This window comes from Mustela lutreola, chromosome 17, assembly GCF_030435805.1.
Source record: "Mustela lutreola isolate mMusLut2 chromosome 17, mMusLut2.pri, whole genome shotgun sequence".
NCBI classification, from domain to species: Eukaryota; Metazoa; Chordata; class Mammalia; order Carnivora; family Mustelidae; genus Mustela; species Mustela lutreola.
This window is the reverse complement of record NC_081306.1, coordinates 21,180,387-21,197,410: the sequence shown is the minus strand read 5'-3', so window position 1 is coordinate 21,197,410 and position 17,024 is coordinate 21,180,387. Positions and strand designations below refer to the sequence as shown.

The 17,024-nt window shown below is 46.4% G+C and overlaps 2 protein-coding genes across 4 annotated transcripts in view; one reads left to right on the top strand and one right to left on the bottom strand.

The window, feature by feature from the left end:
• The window catches only part of MEFV (MEFV innate immunity regulator, pyrin), a 32,276-nt gene that overhangs the window by 7,302 nt on the left and 7,950 nt on the right, over positions 1–17,024 (bottom strand). The window contains exons 1-3 of one of the 3 annotated variants that reach the window (XM_059154148.1): positions 5,907–6,332; positions 2,338–3,171; positions 413–768 (exon numbers count right to left, since the gene is read on the bottom strand). In XM_059154148.1, the coding sequence (XP_059010131.1) occupies positions 413–768; positions 2,338–3,171; positions 5,907–6,180 (1,464 nt within the window). In that variant the 5' untranslated portion in view covers positions 6,181–6,332. Of the gene's footprint in view, positions 1–412; positions 796–2,337; positions 3,172–5,906; positions 6,333–17,024 lie in introns of those variants that run through there. The other 2 variants (XM_059154147.1, XM_059154149.1) reach the window with 2 other exon arrangements.
• Positions 1–17,024, top strand: part of LOC131820038 (uncharacterized) — a 32,426-nt gene that overhangs the window by 10,825 nt on the left and 4,577 nt on the right. Inside the window, exons 4-5 of the mRNA XM_059155520.1 lie at positions 6,376–6,472; positions 11,849–12,457. Coding sequence (XP_059011503.1) covers positions 6,376–6,472; positions 11,849–11,952 — 201 coding nt within the window. The 3' untranslated portion in view covers positions 11,953–12,457. The remainder of the gene's footprint in view (positions 1–6,375; positions 6,473–11,848; positions 12,458–17,024) is intronic.

Below are 17,024 nucleotides of genomic sequence, written 5' to 3'. Positions count from 1 at the left end.
GCTCGATCCCAGGACCCTGGGATCATGACCTGAGCCAAAGGCAGAGGCTTTAACCCACTGAGCCACCCAGGCGCCCCTGCTTTAGGAGAATTTGCTGCAGCCAAGAGCATAGGGAGGGGGCCCAGGAAAGGGATGAATCCATCACTCCAGGGGAAGCATATCCAAGAAGTGGTGAGAGAGAGAGATTCTTAATATCATGTGGGCACCTGGATTCGGCCATACCTGAAGCTAGTGCCCTTGGATCTCAGGTCCATGAACCAGTAAATTCCCTCTTTGCTGATCTGGCTTGTATTGTGTTTTTGCTACTTATGGCCGAAGAATGCTGACTAATGCACCAACATCCCAGGGTTGGGAAATAAAGTAGCCCGGACTTCTAAAAGCCTCTCCCCTCCCAACCCCCAAGAAGGCCTACCTTGTATTCCAGGGCAGCCTCCTCGATGGGGCGCACCTGGTGGCCTCGATGCTCCTGACTCAGACTGCAGATGAGACAGATAGGCTCCCTGTGGTCCTCACAAAAGAGCAGCTGGACCTGCTTCATGTGTCGCTCACACTGTGGTAGGGACTTGGGGCTCAAATTGGCCATGTGCAAGCCTTCTTGCTGCTTGTAGTCTTCGGAGTTATTTACTGTGAGTGAGGCCAGGTGCACGAGGCTGCTGGATGAGCACTTGCCTGAGGTCTTGGATTCCCTAGAAGCAATGGAGTATCTGCAGGAGTCATCTCTTTCCTGGGCACGGCCAGGGGGATATACAGCCTCATCCTGTGGCTTCCCTGGAGACATGGCAGTGGAAGAATTTCCTGAGTGACAAACCCAGAACGTTATGAAGGGGTGCTTACAAAGGACAGCAGAGAGTGACAGCGAACCCGTGCTTGGGACACACAAATTCCTGGTTAGACTGTGGTCACTTCCAGCTTGTCCTCCCCTGACTTTGCTCTAGCAAGGCGGCAGACTACCCAGTGGACTTGAGGGCTAAGGGCTTATGACAGTCCCGAGACTTGGAATTCCTGGATAATTATCTTAAAATAAAAGGCCTTTTGTTATAAATTCCATGCTTTCCTCCTATACATATATGGATGTAGCAGGTGATATAAAGGTAATGTGACATTCTGACCAGTGTTTGCTTTGCCGCATAAAACCACCATCCAGGCTTCTCATGACCCGAATGAGAGACCCCCTGGGGACAGTGATTCACTCATAGCCTGACCCCTAGCAGAGGTCCTGGCACATGGTAAGGATGTGAGAAGAATTCAATGGAAGTAGGGAAAGGGACTTGACTTTATAAGGCTGAAGGGTATAAACCCAACATGATGACAGAGAGATACAACCAGCTGTGCCCTAGGACCATAGCACAACTTCATAAAGCAGAAATGACAGGAGGTACAAGAAGAAACAGAAACATACTCAATTCATTAGTCCCCTCCCACCGCCTCTCACAAGATCCCAGGAATTCATATCACATCTGTAAGTGAGACTGTGGGAGGGCCCCGTAGTAACCATTCTCCCCTCCTTTCCTTGTGATAGAATTGATTGCTGCTCCCCCCCCCCAACAAAGACCCCATTTCTTGCACTTAGGTATGGCTATTTGACTACATTCAGGCCAAAGGGATATAAATGAAGGCATCACGAGCAGCTTCTAGAAACTTCTGGAAACTTTCCCTAAGCTTATACTCTTCTCCTTTGTCCTTCCATCCTGGTGCTTGAAATGAGGACGCCACCCTCTGAGACCATGAGTTTGAAAGCAAACTTGGTGGAGCAGAAAAACAGCAGGAGCCTTGGTTCCTCACCCATGGAGTACCTTATCTGTTCTGAGCCATCCGCGTTATTTATGTAAAGAAGAAAGAAACTTCTGTCTTGTTTCAATTAGTGCTATTTTGACATTTCTATTACCCACAACCCAACATAATCCCAATTTCTGCCTCCTTAGTAAAAGAGATTTAGTATTTTAGCCAATAGCTCACCTCCCTGCCCAGAGAGGTGAATGGCAGACTCTTAGCCTCATGACATACAGCCATGGGGTCATTGTGAGAAGCGGGTATTTTTACCTAGTCTTTCCCAGAGGCACAAGCTGGGGTCCATGACTGACTTGGCATTCTAAAGGATTTCAAAATGTCTAAGAACTTGAACTTTGATGCAGCATTTTATGATGATGTGCATACGTGCATTTATTTTTCAGGATTCACAGCCTACCTCAGATTCTCTATGGGTTGGGGATCCCAGGGGGGCACTCAGGGATCTTGTGACATAAATACAGTGGGGATAAAAGGTTTGTGGGGGAACACCTGAACAGGTCACCCTTCCTAAGGATGTCAGATCTTCTGAGTTCTGGGGTCCTTTCTTACCTGAAGAAGGGACTTCCAGACCTGAAGAGTAATGGAGTTCACTGCCTACCATCTCCCTCAGGGCCTCAGGGGGTTCTTGACCCTCAATTCCATTTTTCTTTGAGGGTCCTGTGGATTCTGGATGCTCCCAGGTCATCTGGTCTCCAGACAGTGATGCACTGGAAAGTGTATTCCTGAATACTCCCCCCTTCGAAATCATGGAATGTTCTGGATTCCTGGAGCCTTTCTCTGGAGCCACGGTAGCACCTACATCCAGAGTGGCCACTTCACTGGGGGCGGCTGCTGAGTCTGGATGATCACTTCTCATTTTATCTTGAGAGAGAAGAGTTTCTGGTTTGGGAGTTTCTCTCTCTCCCAGAAAGATGTTAAGTTCAAGACTTCTGGGTCGCTTCTGCCCTGAAGGTAAATGTCCTTCAGAGATCTTGGGTTTTATTCTTCCTAGGGACCCAGTATGCGACCCAGAGTCAAGTTCTTGGAGCCGTCCTAAAGAGTTGGCATTCCTGGGTAGCCTGGCACTAGGACTCCCCTTCTCCCCCTGTGGTTTGCTAGGGAGTGGGCTTCTCCTGGCACCCAGAGTCATGCTCCTGGGCCTTGACTTGCGCAGCATATCCAGGCCCTCAGAACTCTTCTGATCTCTCTGTTTTCCCGGAGGCTTCTTCTGGGGCCCCCTTCCGGCCTCCTGCTGGCTGGATGGCAGGCCAGGGGCCCCATCACCATTTTGCCGCTGCCTGTCACCTTTCAGGCCATCTGGTATCTTCAGACCTTTGGGCTTATTCTCCCCAGAGGAACAAGACATTGCTGAACCATCAGTGCCACTTGCTTGTATCAGAAGCTCTGCAATGAGAACAGGATGACAAGGCATGAAATTGTGCAGTGCTCAGGGCTAGGGGTTGAGAGAGAAGGGAGAGAAGGAAAAATCCTTTCAGAAATGACAAGTTCAGAATATTCTAGGCAACAACAATTACCATTAAATAATAAAATGCTAAAAAAAAGATAAAAATAATAAAATGCTAATTATTTGCTATATATTTCTCAAATAGTGCTTTTCAAACTTCTTTGGCAGGAGAGCTTGTTTCCAATATAAGTCTTACACAAAATTCTTAATTTGTAAAATAAATATCCCCCCTGGTTTACTGGTATTAATGTGTGTGTGATTATAGGTGTGTAAAACTCTCTTATAAAACCCATCAATAAGAAGAATTAAGGTATTTGGCATAAAAATTTGAAAACAGATTTTGAAGGACAGTTAAAACTTCAGAAACTAATTGACTTCTGTTTTATTCTATGGTTTCACAACATGAAAAAAATCTTAACAGACAGGTAAGTGGAAATGGTGGTTTTTTAAAAAGATTTTATTTGTTTGAGAGAGAGAGAGTGAGAGAGAGAGCATGAGAAGGGGGAGGGTCATAAGGTGAAGCAGACTCCCCGCTGAGCAGGGAACCTGACATGGGACTCAGTCCCGGGACTCCTGGGTCACGACCTGAGCTGAAGGCAGTTCCTCAACCGACTGAACCAACCAGGTGCCCCTGTGTTGTTGTTGTTGTTGTTTTTAAAACAGCTTGCTTTCGGGGCACCTGGGTGGCTCAGTGGGTTCAGCTTCTGCCTTCGGTTTGGGTCATGATCCTGGGGTCCTGGGATTGAGCCCTGCATCGGGCTCTCTGCTGAGCGGAGAGCCTGCTTCTCCATCTCTCTCTGCCTGCCTCTCTGCCTACTTGTGATCTCTCTCTCTGTGTCAAATAAATAAAATTAAAAAAAAAAACAGCTTGCTTTGAAGTTTCAGGATATGGTTTCATTAAACAGAAATGATAGGAAAGGCTTAATTCCAAGGACTACATAAAAAGGAGTTCAAGGACAGCACAAACTATTACCCTGGTGGCCTCTAGAATTTCAAAATTTTATTAATGACACATTTTAATATGCATTTGTTGGTTTTATAAGTTAGAAAAGTTAATAAAATTTGGATTAAGTATTTGTTAACATTCTAAAGAATCCCTGAATTATCTTCCTTGATGGAACTTGAAAACCACTACTCTAACGAATAAAAGAAGATATCCTGTAATCAGCCCTTTAATTTTTGGTAGAAGAGGCTCTTACTAAAATTGCTTCAGAGCTGTTTAAAACGCTTTGCTGTTGCAAACACTTGGCTTCCTGGGAAAATGTAAGTTCCTCAAACTGGCTCAAGAACAAATGGGAAAGCCCTGAAGATGCTAATAACCCAGCTTGTTTATTTATTTATTTAAAAGATTTTATTTATTTATTTGACACAGAGAGATATCACAAGTAGGCAGAGAGAGAGGAGGAAGCAGGCTCCCTGCTGAGCAGAGAGCCTGATGTGGGGCTCAATCCCAGGACCCTGGGATCATGACCTGAGCTGAAGGCAGAGGCTTTAATGCACTGAGCCACCCAGGCGTCCTAATAACCAGGTTTTATAACATGAAATTCTACTCATCAGATCACACTGGACTGCGATCATGGTTTCGTCCTATCAGTCTTTCATTTTTTTTTCCTATCAGTCTTTCAAAGAGTGGAGAACTTTTATGTTATTTAAACATTCTACTCCAGAAAAATACATGGAAAGCATTTCTAACGTGTCCTCAAAGTCTAGAAGTAGAAGAAATACTCAAACACTAACAAATACTTTTTAAGTCCATTACATATTTGCCCCCACATCTCAAATAATAAAAATTCTTTGAAAGCAAAAATCCAGTAGGCCATACTCGTTGATCAGAGTGTGATAAAATCAGAAAGTTACAGCAAAATAGGAATAGAAGAACAAGGAGGAGAAGAAGGAAGAAAAACAAGGAAAGAGAAAAGATGAAAGAAAGGAAAAGAATTGGGAATTTTAGAATACCTTTGTGAAATGTGTCAAAGAAGAGCTCAAAACTGAAAATAAGTTGGGGTGCCTGGGTGGCTCAGTGGGTTAAGCCGCTGCCTTCGGCTCAGGTCATGATCTCAGGGTCCTGGGATCGAGTCCCGCATCGGGCTCTCTGCTCGGCAGGGAGCCTGCTTCCCTCTCTCTCTCTCTCTCTCTCTGCCTGCCTCTCTGCTTACTTGTGATCTCTCTCTCTGTCAAATAAATAAATAAAATCTTTAAAAAAAAAAACTGAAAATAAGTGGATTTCAATGTGAACATTACCTGTTGACCCTGCTGATATGGTCAGTTAGCAAGCCCCCCCCCCCTTTTTTTTCTCTCCTGAAGATACTGGTCTGTACATAGGGGTTAGTCACAATGAAGTTAGGGCCCCTTTAAGACCAGGCATCTAACTCCTGCCTCTCCTGATTCCACCCTGCAGTGAGAATCTCAGCCTCCCACTCCCAACACTCCCCGCCCTCCCTTCCTTGCCCTTTTTAAAAGCCATCAGGAGCCTTAGCTATAATAAACCAGCTCCAAAGACCTAAGCAGCACAAAGAACTCGCTCAACCAGAGTCCCTGGGGTCATGGTAGACCTGGGACTCCTAACCCCAAGTCACAGCACATTGGCCTAAACACAAGTTCCCTCTCGCACCTTCTACCCCATGAATAGCCAGCAGACACACGGGGAGAGGAAAGGGGCATGGGGCCTGCTTACCTGGGCCAATCACCCTGTTAAGCTTCTCTGCCAGGAGGTTCTGGTTCATGGCCCTCAGGACTTGCAGGGTCAGCCTCGCAGCATTCTCTTCCCCATAGTGGGTGATCATCAGAGTGGCCAGCTTCACAGGTTTGGCATTCTGGAGTTGGCCCCAGGGGATCCGGGAGTGATCCTTCTCCAGGCGGATGCTCAGCTTAAACTTGAACTTCTCAAAGTCATTGTCTCCCAGCTCCTCCAAGGAGTCCAGTAGATGGTCACTGGGCGTCTTGATCATGCTGTTGACCAGGAGAGGCCAGAGCCAGCTGTCTGAAACAATCTCTGCCCTGGAACCCAGAGGATGGGTAAAAAGAAGCCACTTGTGAAATAGCGGAAAAGGCACAGGAAATGCTCTGCACAGTGGAGGAACTGAGCTATGAGTGTCATCATTTGTTTGTTCCCAGTGATGACACTTGCGTTCTCTTTCTCACAGATTTGGAGGCTTTTACAGCTGGGAGGGCTCAAGGTCAGCCACATGGTCCTCCAGCGCCCCAGCTATCACCTTCGCATTCTGCCCTGCAGAGCTACAGGTAAGTATGTGAAGGAGGGACTGGGGCTGGATTCCAGAGTCTTGATCCTGGGCAGGCAGTCAGACGCCTCTTCTCCTGTGATGTGGGGGAAGGGAAGCAGGAACAAAGCCACTGGTCCCACGCTGCTGAGGACCATGATGAGCGTCAGTCTGGCCAGTTCTCCTCCAGACTCGGGATTTTACTGGCCCTCCCAAGCAAATGGTGGGAGGAGCAGGGAAATGCAGCCCTGCAAGTTTTGTCTTTCCCTACCCAGAAGGAGGTGAAGCCAGAAGGACACTGCCAGGACACAAGCCCTGGTGTCACCCCTGTTGATGTAGTTCCAGTTGTCTGGTACTTTCAGCATCACGAAGCCTCAGAACAGCATGCATGGGACCGTCATCCTGATTTATTTGTTTTCTGCTCTGCCTTGGCTTCCCGAGGGCATATCCATAAGGGAGGGGGCTTGTCCATACTCTCTTACAGAACAAGTTTTGTTGTTGTTTTTAAGTAAGCTCTGTGCCCAATGTGAGGCTTGAATGAGAGCCCCGAGAACAAGGGTCACCTGCTCTACTGACTGAGCCAGCCAGGTGCCCCTGAACAAATATTTTGGACACTGTGCCAGGATGTGGAAAAACAAGGGTGAAAAAAACATAGGTGTCCTTTGGAGCTCATGTCCCAGCGTGGGGCTCCAGAAGTCACTCCAAGGTTAGTAGAAGTCATATGTGCTGAGAGCAGACCTCCAGTTAACTGCTTCTGTCTTTCTGCATACCCTGAGTTTATTCCCAACTGTTTGTTTTGAAAAATTTTAAACCTAGAAAAGTTACCTAGATTCACCAGCTGTTTACACTTTGCAGTATTTATTGATTCTCTCTCTTAGACACACACATGCAAGCACTTCATTTTTCCTTTTTTTCCCGCTCTGAACCATTTGGTAATGAATTGAAAACATTATCAGCTATCAGTCCAAATGCCCTATGTACCCTAAGTACAATGAACAAGGATACAAGGATATTATTTTAAAGATTTTATTTATTTATTTGACAGACAGAGATCACAAGTAGGCAGAGAGGCAAGGCAGAGAGAGGGAAAGCAGGAGCAGAGAGTGTGATGCGGGGCTCCATCCCAGGACCCTGAGATCATGACCTGAGCCGAAGGCAGAGGCTCAACCCACTAAGCCACCAAGGATATTATTTTAAATAATCAGAATACAGGGGCACCTGGGTGGCTCAGTTGTGAAGCGTCTGCCTTTGGCTCAGGTCATGATCCCAGGGTCCTGGGATTAAGCCCCGAATCAGGCTCCCTGCTCAGCGGGGAGCCTGCTTCTTCTTCTCCTACTTCCCCTGCCTGTGTTCCTCTCTCTCTGTGTCTCTCTCTGTCAAGTAAATAAAAATCTTAAAAAAAAAAATAGAATACAATTATCATACTCAGGAAAATTAACATCATTTTAATACTATAAGGAGCCCATAATCAAATTTCTCCAATTGCCCTTATAATGTCCTTGACAGGTTTTTTTGTTCCCCAACCCAGGGTCCAATCAGAGATCCTGCACTGCTTTTGGTTGTCACATCTCTATAGTCTGTTTCTGCTAGAACACTTTACACTTCCCTGCCTTTTTAAATTTGGTCAGTGTTTTTGCAAAGTCTTTTCCAAGCAGAATGTCCCTTAATTTAGATCTGTGCATCATTTCCTCTTTATCAGACTGAAGGTACATTCAGCTGCTTAAGATGTCTCCATTGTTGTTGTTGTTTTTTTTTTAAAGGACTTTATTTATTTATTTGACAGAGAAATCACAAGTAGGCAGAGAAGCAGGCAGAGAGAGAGAGGAGGAAGCAGGCTCCCTGCCAAGCAGAGAGCCTGATCCGGGGCTCCATCCCAGGACCCTGAGATCATGACCTGAGCCTAAGGCAGAGGCTTAATCCATTGAACCACCCAGGAGCCCAAGATGTCTTCATTGTAACGGGACATTTTTTCTTTGTAATTCATAAGTAACCTGAGAATGTGGAAATGTCTGGTTCTCCTACAGTCTTTCACCCCATGATTTGAGCATTCGTGGACGATCCTTTCCTCAATCAGTTGCTCCAGCGGTCCTTGCAAAATGGTGATGTTTTTGTCACTTAGCTGGTATCATTTGCATGTCCTGGTTTAAGCTTTCTGAACTTCTCATGAAATTTTTGGCTTACAGATGTTTTGTCAGTAACACAATGGTGGTTAGTCTGTGCCAGGTACGCCTTGCTTTATGTCCAGTATCTTCTAAAATCTCCACAACACACCTGCAGGGCAGGATTCATGATTCATCATCGGTCTCAGGGCCGGGATTAGTGGTTTAGTGACTTGCTCAGTGACTGAGCCAGGATTCAAACTCCCTCTTTTAACTGCTTTGCAGTATTGTCTGCGTGCATGATAATAATATTATTTTACCATTCCTCACTAACCACAGATGTCGCTTTTCCAGCTGTCCAGTGAAACTCAACAGTGGGCTCTTCTGACCACTCCCATAGATCATTTACAACATTCAGATGATGCCTGGCAGAACAGACCGCACTGTGTTTGACCCGCCTGTGTGTGACCAGCTGGGACCAAGGCTTTGATGCGTTCTTCTTGGTTGAATGTATCTTACTGTCCACTTTGTCCACATTCTTCATATTTTGCAGAGGACTCAGTCTTTTTGGTTTAATTGCTGACAGCATCCAGTTTTCTGGATCCTGCTGAGAACCCCAAATCCAGCATACTCCCTAAAAAATGGATAGCCCCAAATGCATGCATATTTATGGTACAGATGTTGGATGTGGCATTCTCAGGTTGGGCCAGAAGCGTGTTACTGAGCGTCTCTGGGATCAAGACCTGTGCAAGATTTCAGAAGGCAGTAACACAGTCACCTCACAGGGAGCCTCCCACTCCCAAGACAGAACTGAAGTTGTGCAACAACCACAGGGTCCTTTGTGTGCCTGGGGTCCCTGACCCTGTCCTGACTGGCCAGGAAACTCCTTTAAGCGGAGACTAACACACCAAGAGCAGAATTGGGCAGGAACTGGGGCTTTCCAGTCCAAAGCAGGATATTTTGCAATTGCAGTGATAACCTTTCACAACAGGGAGAAATTCTGAGGCATGGACTTGCTTTTTTTTTTTTTTTTTAAGAGCATGCAAGCAGAGTTTGGGGTGAAGAGGGGCAGAATGAGCGGAGAGAATCTCAAACATACTCCCCACTGAGCTCGGAGCCCCACACTGGGCTTGATCTCACAACCCTGAGATGATGACCTTAGCTGAAACCAAGAGTCAGTCGCTCGACTGAGCCACCTAGTCGCTCCGAGGCATGAACGTGTAAGGTAGTAGCATTTCTAGGTCAAGAGGAGCTGAAAGAGGTTCCAGTTTTTGAGGTTCCAGTATTTTTTTTTTTTTAATGAAGAAATGTGAAAAGACAATTATAGCTCTCGGGATGCCTTTTAAATGTCTGAACAGTTGTAGTGGAGTATCTATGAAATCTGTCTTGTGCCTCCGTGACTGTACGTGCGCCCTTATTTGGGAACAACATGACATCCATCGCACGGTGCAAGCAGAGGGACCTCAACCTCTGCTCTTATCCTAAGTAACACACAGCCCAGACATCTGGGTTTCATCTTTCTTACTCCACGAGAGTTTCACTTTCTAACACATTCATTTTTGCATCACTTTGAGATGTTTTAAGTCAATATGTATTACTTTTGTAAAAGAAAAGAAAAGAAAAGAGTTTTAAGAAGTATTTTATAATTAGCTTAGCCTCGCAGGGGATATCAGTCCTGTCCCCACAACCATCATGATAAAAGGTGTGTGGTATTTAAATGTAGTATATATCAGTTATTGAGAGAGTCTTAGGCAAGATCATGAAAGAGTTCCTGTGTTAATCCGGAGCTGGAAATAACAGTTCCCACTGTGACCCAAACTCTTCCTCACTCTCCAGTATATTGAATTTTAAGGGAGAAATGTGAGACTTTGAGAGGCTAATGTCTCAATCTCAACATGAAGTTCCAGGCAATGAACTTTCCACTGAGAAACATACTTGTAACTCTGCTTCCTGAGAGCGAACCAAGTTCTGGTGCAGCCTCCAACCTCCTGAGCAGGATGGAAACGGAGAGAAAGGCAGCTTCTTAGGTGGCCTTGACCTGTGGAGGTTGTACAGTAGTTGGGCCAGAATAGTTCCTGGATTGGTTTGCCAGTGAGAGTTTCATTTGCAGTATGGTAACGCCAAGCAAGAAGCTTTATGTCCTCTAAAGTGCTATACACATTATTGATTCAGATTATTAAATCTAGATGGAGGATAAGTGAGTATTCATTTTACTCTAATTTTTTATTGTACTTAAACGTTTTGTAATTTAAAGCACTGAAAAAAAAAAAAAAAGATTGTTTTACCAATATTTCTAGGGACCCTTTTGGGAGGCTGTCTGTGAGGATAGTCCCTTTGACCGCCAAAGGCTTACAGGTTAGCGAAGAAGAACCCAGGTGCCTGGAAAGGCAAGTGCTCTCCCTTGCCTTGCACCCTTTGAGGTTCGGTTTACATAATCGTCTCCCACTCCCACCTCCCCGTCGTTTTCACCAGTCCCAGAGCTGCCCTGGGTGCTTGGGTCATGCCTACTAGCAGTGGGGGGAGAAACGGGACTCCCAAGATCTAGGGCGTGTGGCCTGGGCCAGTTACTCGATATCTGAGTTTGTTTCCAGTTAAATGGGCGGTTTGGGAATTTCAATGAGGTAATGTATGCAAAAGAGCCTGGCTCCGTGGGTCAGCGTCAGCTAGGTCCTTTGATGCTCCAGCGCCCCGCGCAGCGCCCGGCTTAGCCGTGGGCGACGTCCGAGGGCGGGACAGGTGATCCCGGGCTCCGCACAGCCGTGACCTCTGAGTCCCCTCCGCCCACAGCGCGCGGTTCCCTGCTTCCGCGCTTCCTTCCGCGCGTGGGGGCAGGAAGACCCCTCTCCGCGGGTCTCACGCCCGGCGGCAACTCCCCTGGGGCAGTCCCTTGTAGGGGAAGCGACTCCAACCTCGTAGGGGAAGCTGGACGGGGTTTGTCTGCGGCAAGCGTAGCCTGAAGATAAAAGGGAAGTGTCAGCGCCGAGCCCCGACAGGTAGGCTGGCAGGCACTGGGGGCGAGATCAGCTCGCAAACTGACTCCGGGGCCCCGCGGGCTCTGCGGGAAATAGGGAGAGCCCCAGGAGGCACCACGCGCCAGGAGGCGGGCTCCCCGGACGCCGCATGGTCCGTCCGAGCGCGACGCCCTAAACTACATCTCCCAGGGGGGCCGGGGAGTGAGCTGAGCCAATCGGAGGGTGAGTGGGCGGGCTCAGCCGGTCCTGTGTCTCCCAGCGGGCACCCGAGCGGGGCGCTGTGATCCCGGTCGGAAACCCCAGCGTCCTATGGCTGTGTCTCCACAGAGCGGCCAGCGCCCGGCGTGGAGGAGGAGTGGTGGTCGCCTCTGGTATCCTGGGCACTACGCCGAGAAGTGCAGTCGATGCGGCCACCAGCTGCCTGGGGTTGACAGGGCGCGGGTGCCCACAACCCTTCACCCTTTAAGAGCCGCTAGACCTCGTTCAGTCGTGTTTCCGGCAAGTATCGAGTGCCTGCTGTGCACCTGTTGCTGTGCACCTGTTGTGCGGGGGCGAAGACAGGCAGGTCAGGCGGCACCCCTGCCCCAGAGCGCGTGTCTCCTGGCTTGCGGGGGTGCAGGGGTGAGGTGGTCTCCTCTTGCGGCGAGAGCAGTGAAAGGAATCCGTTCGGCCCAACGCCAGCACTGTCGTCTTGTCGGTTTTCAACCACCAGGAACCCTAGGGTACTGATTCTTAAATTTCTCTCTATCGCGATTGATTTTTGAAAAATCCAGGGAAATGTTGTGGGCAGTGGAGATAATGGTTTTGTTCAGAAAAAGAGCATATGGACCCGCAGTTTCGTGTGTCATTTCAGGGGATTTATGACTTCTGAAGTCCGCCTGGTGGAACGGGGCACGGAGTTCTAGGCCTGGACCCTCCCGTCAGTTAAAGCCGCCGGTACTTTTTATTTATTTTTTTTTTTTAAAGATTTTATTTATTTATTTGACAGAGAGAGATCACAAGTAGGCAGAGAGAGAGAGGAGGAAGCAGGCTTCCTGCTGAACAGAGAGCCTGATGTGGGACTCGATCCCAGGACCCTGAGATCATGACCTGAGCTGAAGGCAGCGGCTTAACCCACTGAGCCACCCAGGCGCCCCGCCGGTACTTTTTAATTGTTTCCCATGTTTCACCTTAAAGGAAGATTTCCTTTAATCCAGAGGGCGGAGTTGGGCAGGAACACCCAGCCAGATGGTCTATCTGTATTTCTAGTCCCAATATTCTGTTTAAGTCCTTCCTATCAAGATTACTTTCTAGTCTCTGGTAAGCATAACCAGACTATATTTACCTCCATGGTAGTGGGAGGGGCACCTTCTTACCCAAATCCTTGTCACTTTTGTGAAAGGATCCCTTGCCTGCCACTCTAGTCAATTAGTTAGAAACTGTAAACGGCTTAAATGACTAACCAGGTGACTGGCTGAGGAAATTTTGGTAGAACTGTTCTATGAACTGTACCGCATCCATTGAAAATGTGCAGTGGGTGTTTGTATGCTTATGTGAGGAGGTAGTCAATATGTAAGGAGAAAAAAGCATGTTTACAGTATAACATGTCCCATGTTTGTAAATATCAGGAAAAATATTTTTTAAAAACTTAAATATCTGAAGGGGGGGACAAAAAATAACATGGCAACCTGTAGAGAGTAGAATTAGGGATAGAGGTGGTGCTTTTCACTCTGTGTCCTTTATATGTTTTTGTGTTCTTCAGTGAGCAATTTAAACATTTTATGACATAAGAAACATTGTCCCTGAATATATTCTAAGTGTAAAATAATAAGGCAAAACAAAATATCACAAGCTAATGTTAGAGGAAGACTTTCATGTGTTGCTCATTAATTTCTTTGTTTATTTGTTTATGTAAGTATGTAGGCTCCATGACCAACATGGGGCTCAAACTCATCTCCCTGAGGTTGAGAGTCACATGCTCTACCAACTGAGCCAGCCAGGCACCCATGCTCATTATTTTTTATAACAAAAACTTAAACCTCATATACTGGAATATTTTTTCACTGCAGTGTAGAGGATTAGGAAAATGGTTTTTAAAAAGCAGACTGTGCCATTAAAGAAACACATGTATGAGATTTTCAAACAATGTGTGAGGTTTGCCAATACTGGAGAAACAGCACAGACCTGCCTTTAGAGTTAAATTCACATACATACACGCACACACACAGCAGGCATCAGATTAATGCAGACACAGACAAGGGAAAGCATAAGGTCCAGTGTCCTGACTTCCTTGAAGTTACAGAGCAGAAGCTATAATTTAAAAACTGTGATTGAGATAAGCTGAAATGACTAAAAGGCCATTTGCCCAGGAAGACCTGAGTATTTGCACAAGAGCCTTCACACAGGGCAGTACCTAGCCCTGCATCCCTGCCCAATTCAGGGGTCACTTTCCTTGCATCCTGTAGAGGGCCCTCCCACGTGGTCTCTAAGGCTGCCTGTGGAAGCACAGTGGGTACCCCTCTCCCATTCCTCATCCACAAGGACAATCTGCAAAAGCCAGCATTTGGAAACAGTTCATGCTGCAGGAAGTAGATAGAAAACAACTGTACAAGTCAAAGCTAAAATCAGACATCAAAGACCACAGAAAACATTTTCCAAGGTTGATGTAGTTGTGGTGGGGATCAAAAGACCAAAAATCATAGCCTTGGAACTGCAATGGGTGATACTTATGCTTGAAGCTAACATATACTGGGCACTTTGTGTGTGTATTCTCAGCGAGAATATGGTGCCTACAGTTAACCAGTTGTGTGACACTGGCTGAGCGATGGACCTGTCCGCTTTTTCACTTTTTCAGCCTTGATTGTACCTATATGAGGTACCTGGAATAGTCAAATCCAGGGACAGAAAGTAGAATCTTGTTTAACAGGCTGAGAATGGAGGGTAATGGAGAGTTATTTAATGATTAGAATTTCAGTCTGGGCTGACGAAAAAAGTTCTGGGGATGGGTGGTAGTGACAGTTGTACAACAATGTGAATGCACTTAATGCCACTGAATTGTACACATAACAATTGTTAAAATGGTAAATTTTATGTTATGTATATTTTACCATGCCAAAACCCTAAAAAATGCACATTCCCCTTGATTCAATTATTCTATTTTGGGGAGTATCCTAAAAAAAAATTATTGCATTACAAGATGTCCATTGCGGAATTGCTTATTAAACCAAGAATTGGAAACAACCTAAAATGTCCATCAGTAGAGGAGGTAGTAAGTACAATGGCGGTGCACCATACACTAGCATACTATGCATCTGATCAGAGTAAGAAAGCCCTGTTCATGTTGAGCCAGGCACACTGTTATTAAAAGGCAAATTGGGAAAACATGTGCACATAATAAATACATATATGTGAACACAGCAGAAGGAGACTGACAGAACGTACAGCCAACTGTTACCTATAAAAATGAGAAGTGAAATAAGGAGGTGATGAAAAGTTTCCTCCTTTTCTTTGTATACATCTTGGTTCTTTGACTCTTGTACAGTGACTATTCATGCATACTGTTGTTACATAAAAACACCTCAGAAGCTAGTGGTATAAAAACGTTTTTGTTCTCATGATTTTGTGGTCAAGATTTTGAGCAGGATGCAGGAGGGACAACTTATGTCTGCTGCGTGACTAGAGCTCCACCTGGGGTGGCTCCTGTGTCTGGAGATTGCTAGAACGGCTGTGATTGACTGGGGTTATGGGTTTGGGGCCTCAGTGCTGGCTCTCTGCGGGTGACTGCTTGTTTCTTCTCCCCCTTATTCTGCTGGGACTGGAATATCCACGTGACCTCCTCCCTTGTGTGTGGTGTGCCTGGGCGGGGCTGGCTGGAACAGTGAGAGTTTGCTGCACATCCATTTCTGTCTATGGGCATAGCTTGGGCTTCCTCGCAGCACGGCAGTCTCAAAATAATCAGCCTTCTTAAATGGCGGCTGGTGTTCCCAGAGATAGCTCTCCAGGAAGCCTCTGGCAGTAGCTTTAAGACTTCTTAGGTAGTCCCAGAAAGTCACTTCCAATTCATTCTGTTGTCTAAGCATGTCACTAAGGTTGGTCTAGGAACCCCCTCTCAAGTAATAAGAATGTGTGGCTGTTTTTAACCTACCACACTTAATCTAATGTTAAAAATAAAGACATCACAGGAAATGCAACCTGACCTTTGATTTATAGTGACCTTCATTCAAGCAGAGCACACCCACCTCTTTCATTTCTCTTAGCAGTCATTGCAAATGTAGTCTCTTTGGAGATCCTGGAGGCCTGTTGCTTCCTTCCAAGTTTCTTAGGCCATTCTGCAAATTAATGTTTAGCTCAGTGGTTCTTGTCTTCAGTTTCATATTAGAATCATCTGGGGAGGTGGCGCCTGGGTGGTTCAGTTGGTTAAGCGACTGCCTTCAGCTCAGGTGATGATCTCAGGGTCCTGTGATTGACCCCACATCAGGATCCCTGCTCAGCGGGGAGCCTGCTTCTCCTTCTCCCTCTGCTGCTCCCCCTGCTTGTGCATACTTTCTTTCTCCCCCTCTCTCCGATGAATAAATTAAAAAATCTTTTAAAAAAAGAATCATTTGCGGAGCTTTAGAAAATCTTGCTGCCCGAACCACATACATATATACATACATTGTACCCAGGTGCTATGGTCTGCATGTTTGTGCCCCATTAATGGGAGTGATGCTCTTATATACAAGACCTACAGAGCTCCCAAGTCCCTTCCACCATGTGAGGACACAAAGGTTGGCAATCTGAAACCCAGAAGAGGGCACCCACCTGACCATACTGGCACCCTGATTTCTCATAGTCTCCAGAGGATTAGAAATAATTTCTGGGGTGCCTGACTGGCTCGGTCGATGGAGCATGTGACTCTTGATCTCAGGGTTGTGAGCTTGAGCCCCACAATGGGCATAGAGATTACTTAAAACCTTTTTTAAAGGTTTTATTTATTTATTTGACAGAAAGAGAGAGAGAAAGATCATGAATAGGCAGAGAGGCAGGCAGAGGAGGAGGGGAAAGCAGGCTCCCTGCTGGGCAGAGAGCCCGATGCGGGGCTTGATCCCAGGACCCTGAGATCATGACCTGAGCTGAAGGTAGAGAGGCTTAACCCACTGAGCCATCCAGGCGCCCAAAATAGAACCTTTTAAGAAGGGAGAGATTTCTGTTGTTTATAATCTACCTAAGCTGTAATAATTACAGTAGCCCTAATGGACCAAGATAGCAGGGGTCAGACTTATTCTGCCCAGATCACTAAGCTAGAAATGAGAGAGGATTTCAGGACTAGTACTCATTTCAGAATTAAAGATCATAGTTTCCTGGAGTGCCCTTTGTACATTTCTTCAAGAATGTGAAGATGACTGCATGTGCAGGAGGGCTAGGGGTGCTGTGTCTCACCCTTGCCTCTATTGTGCCCCCACCATGTCATGAGCCCCTTGGAGGCCCAGTCACCAGTCTGTTCCCTGATTTCCTTGATTTTAGTCTAGACAACACAGTGAAAGAA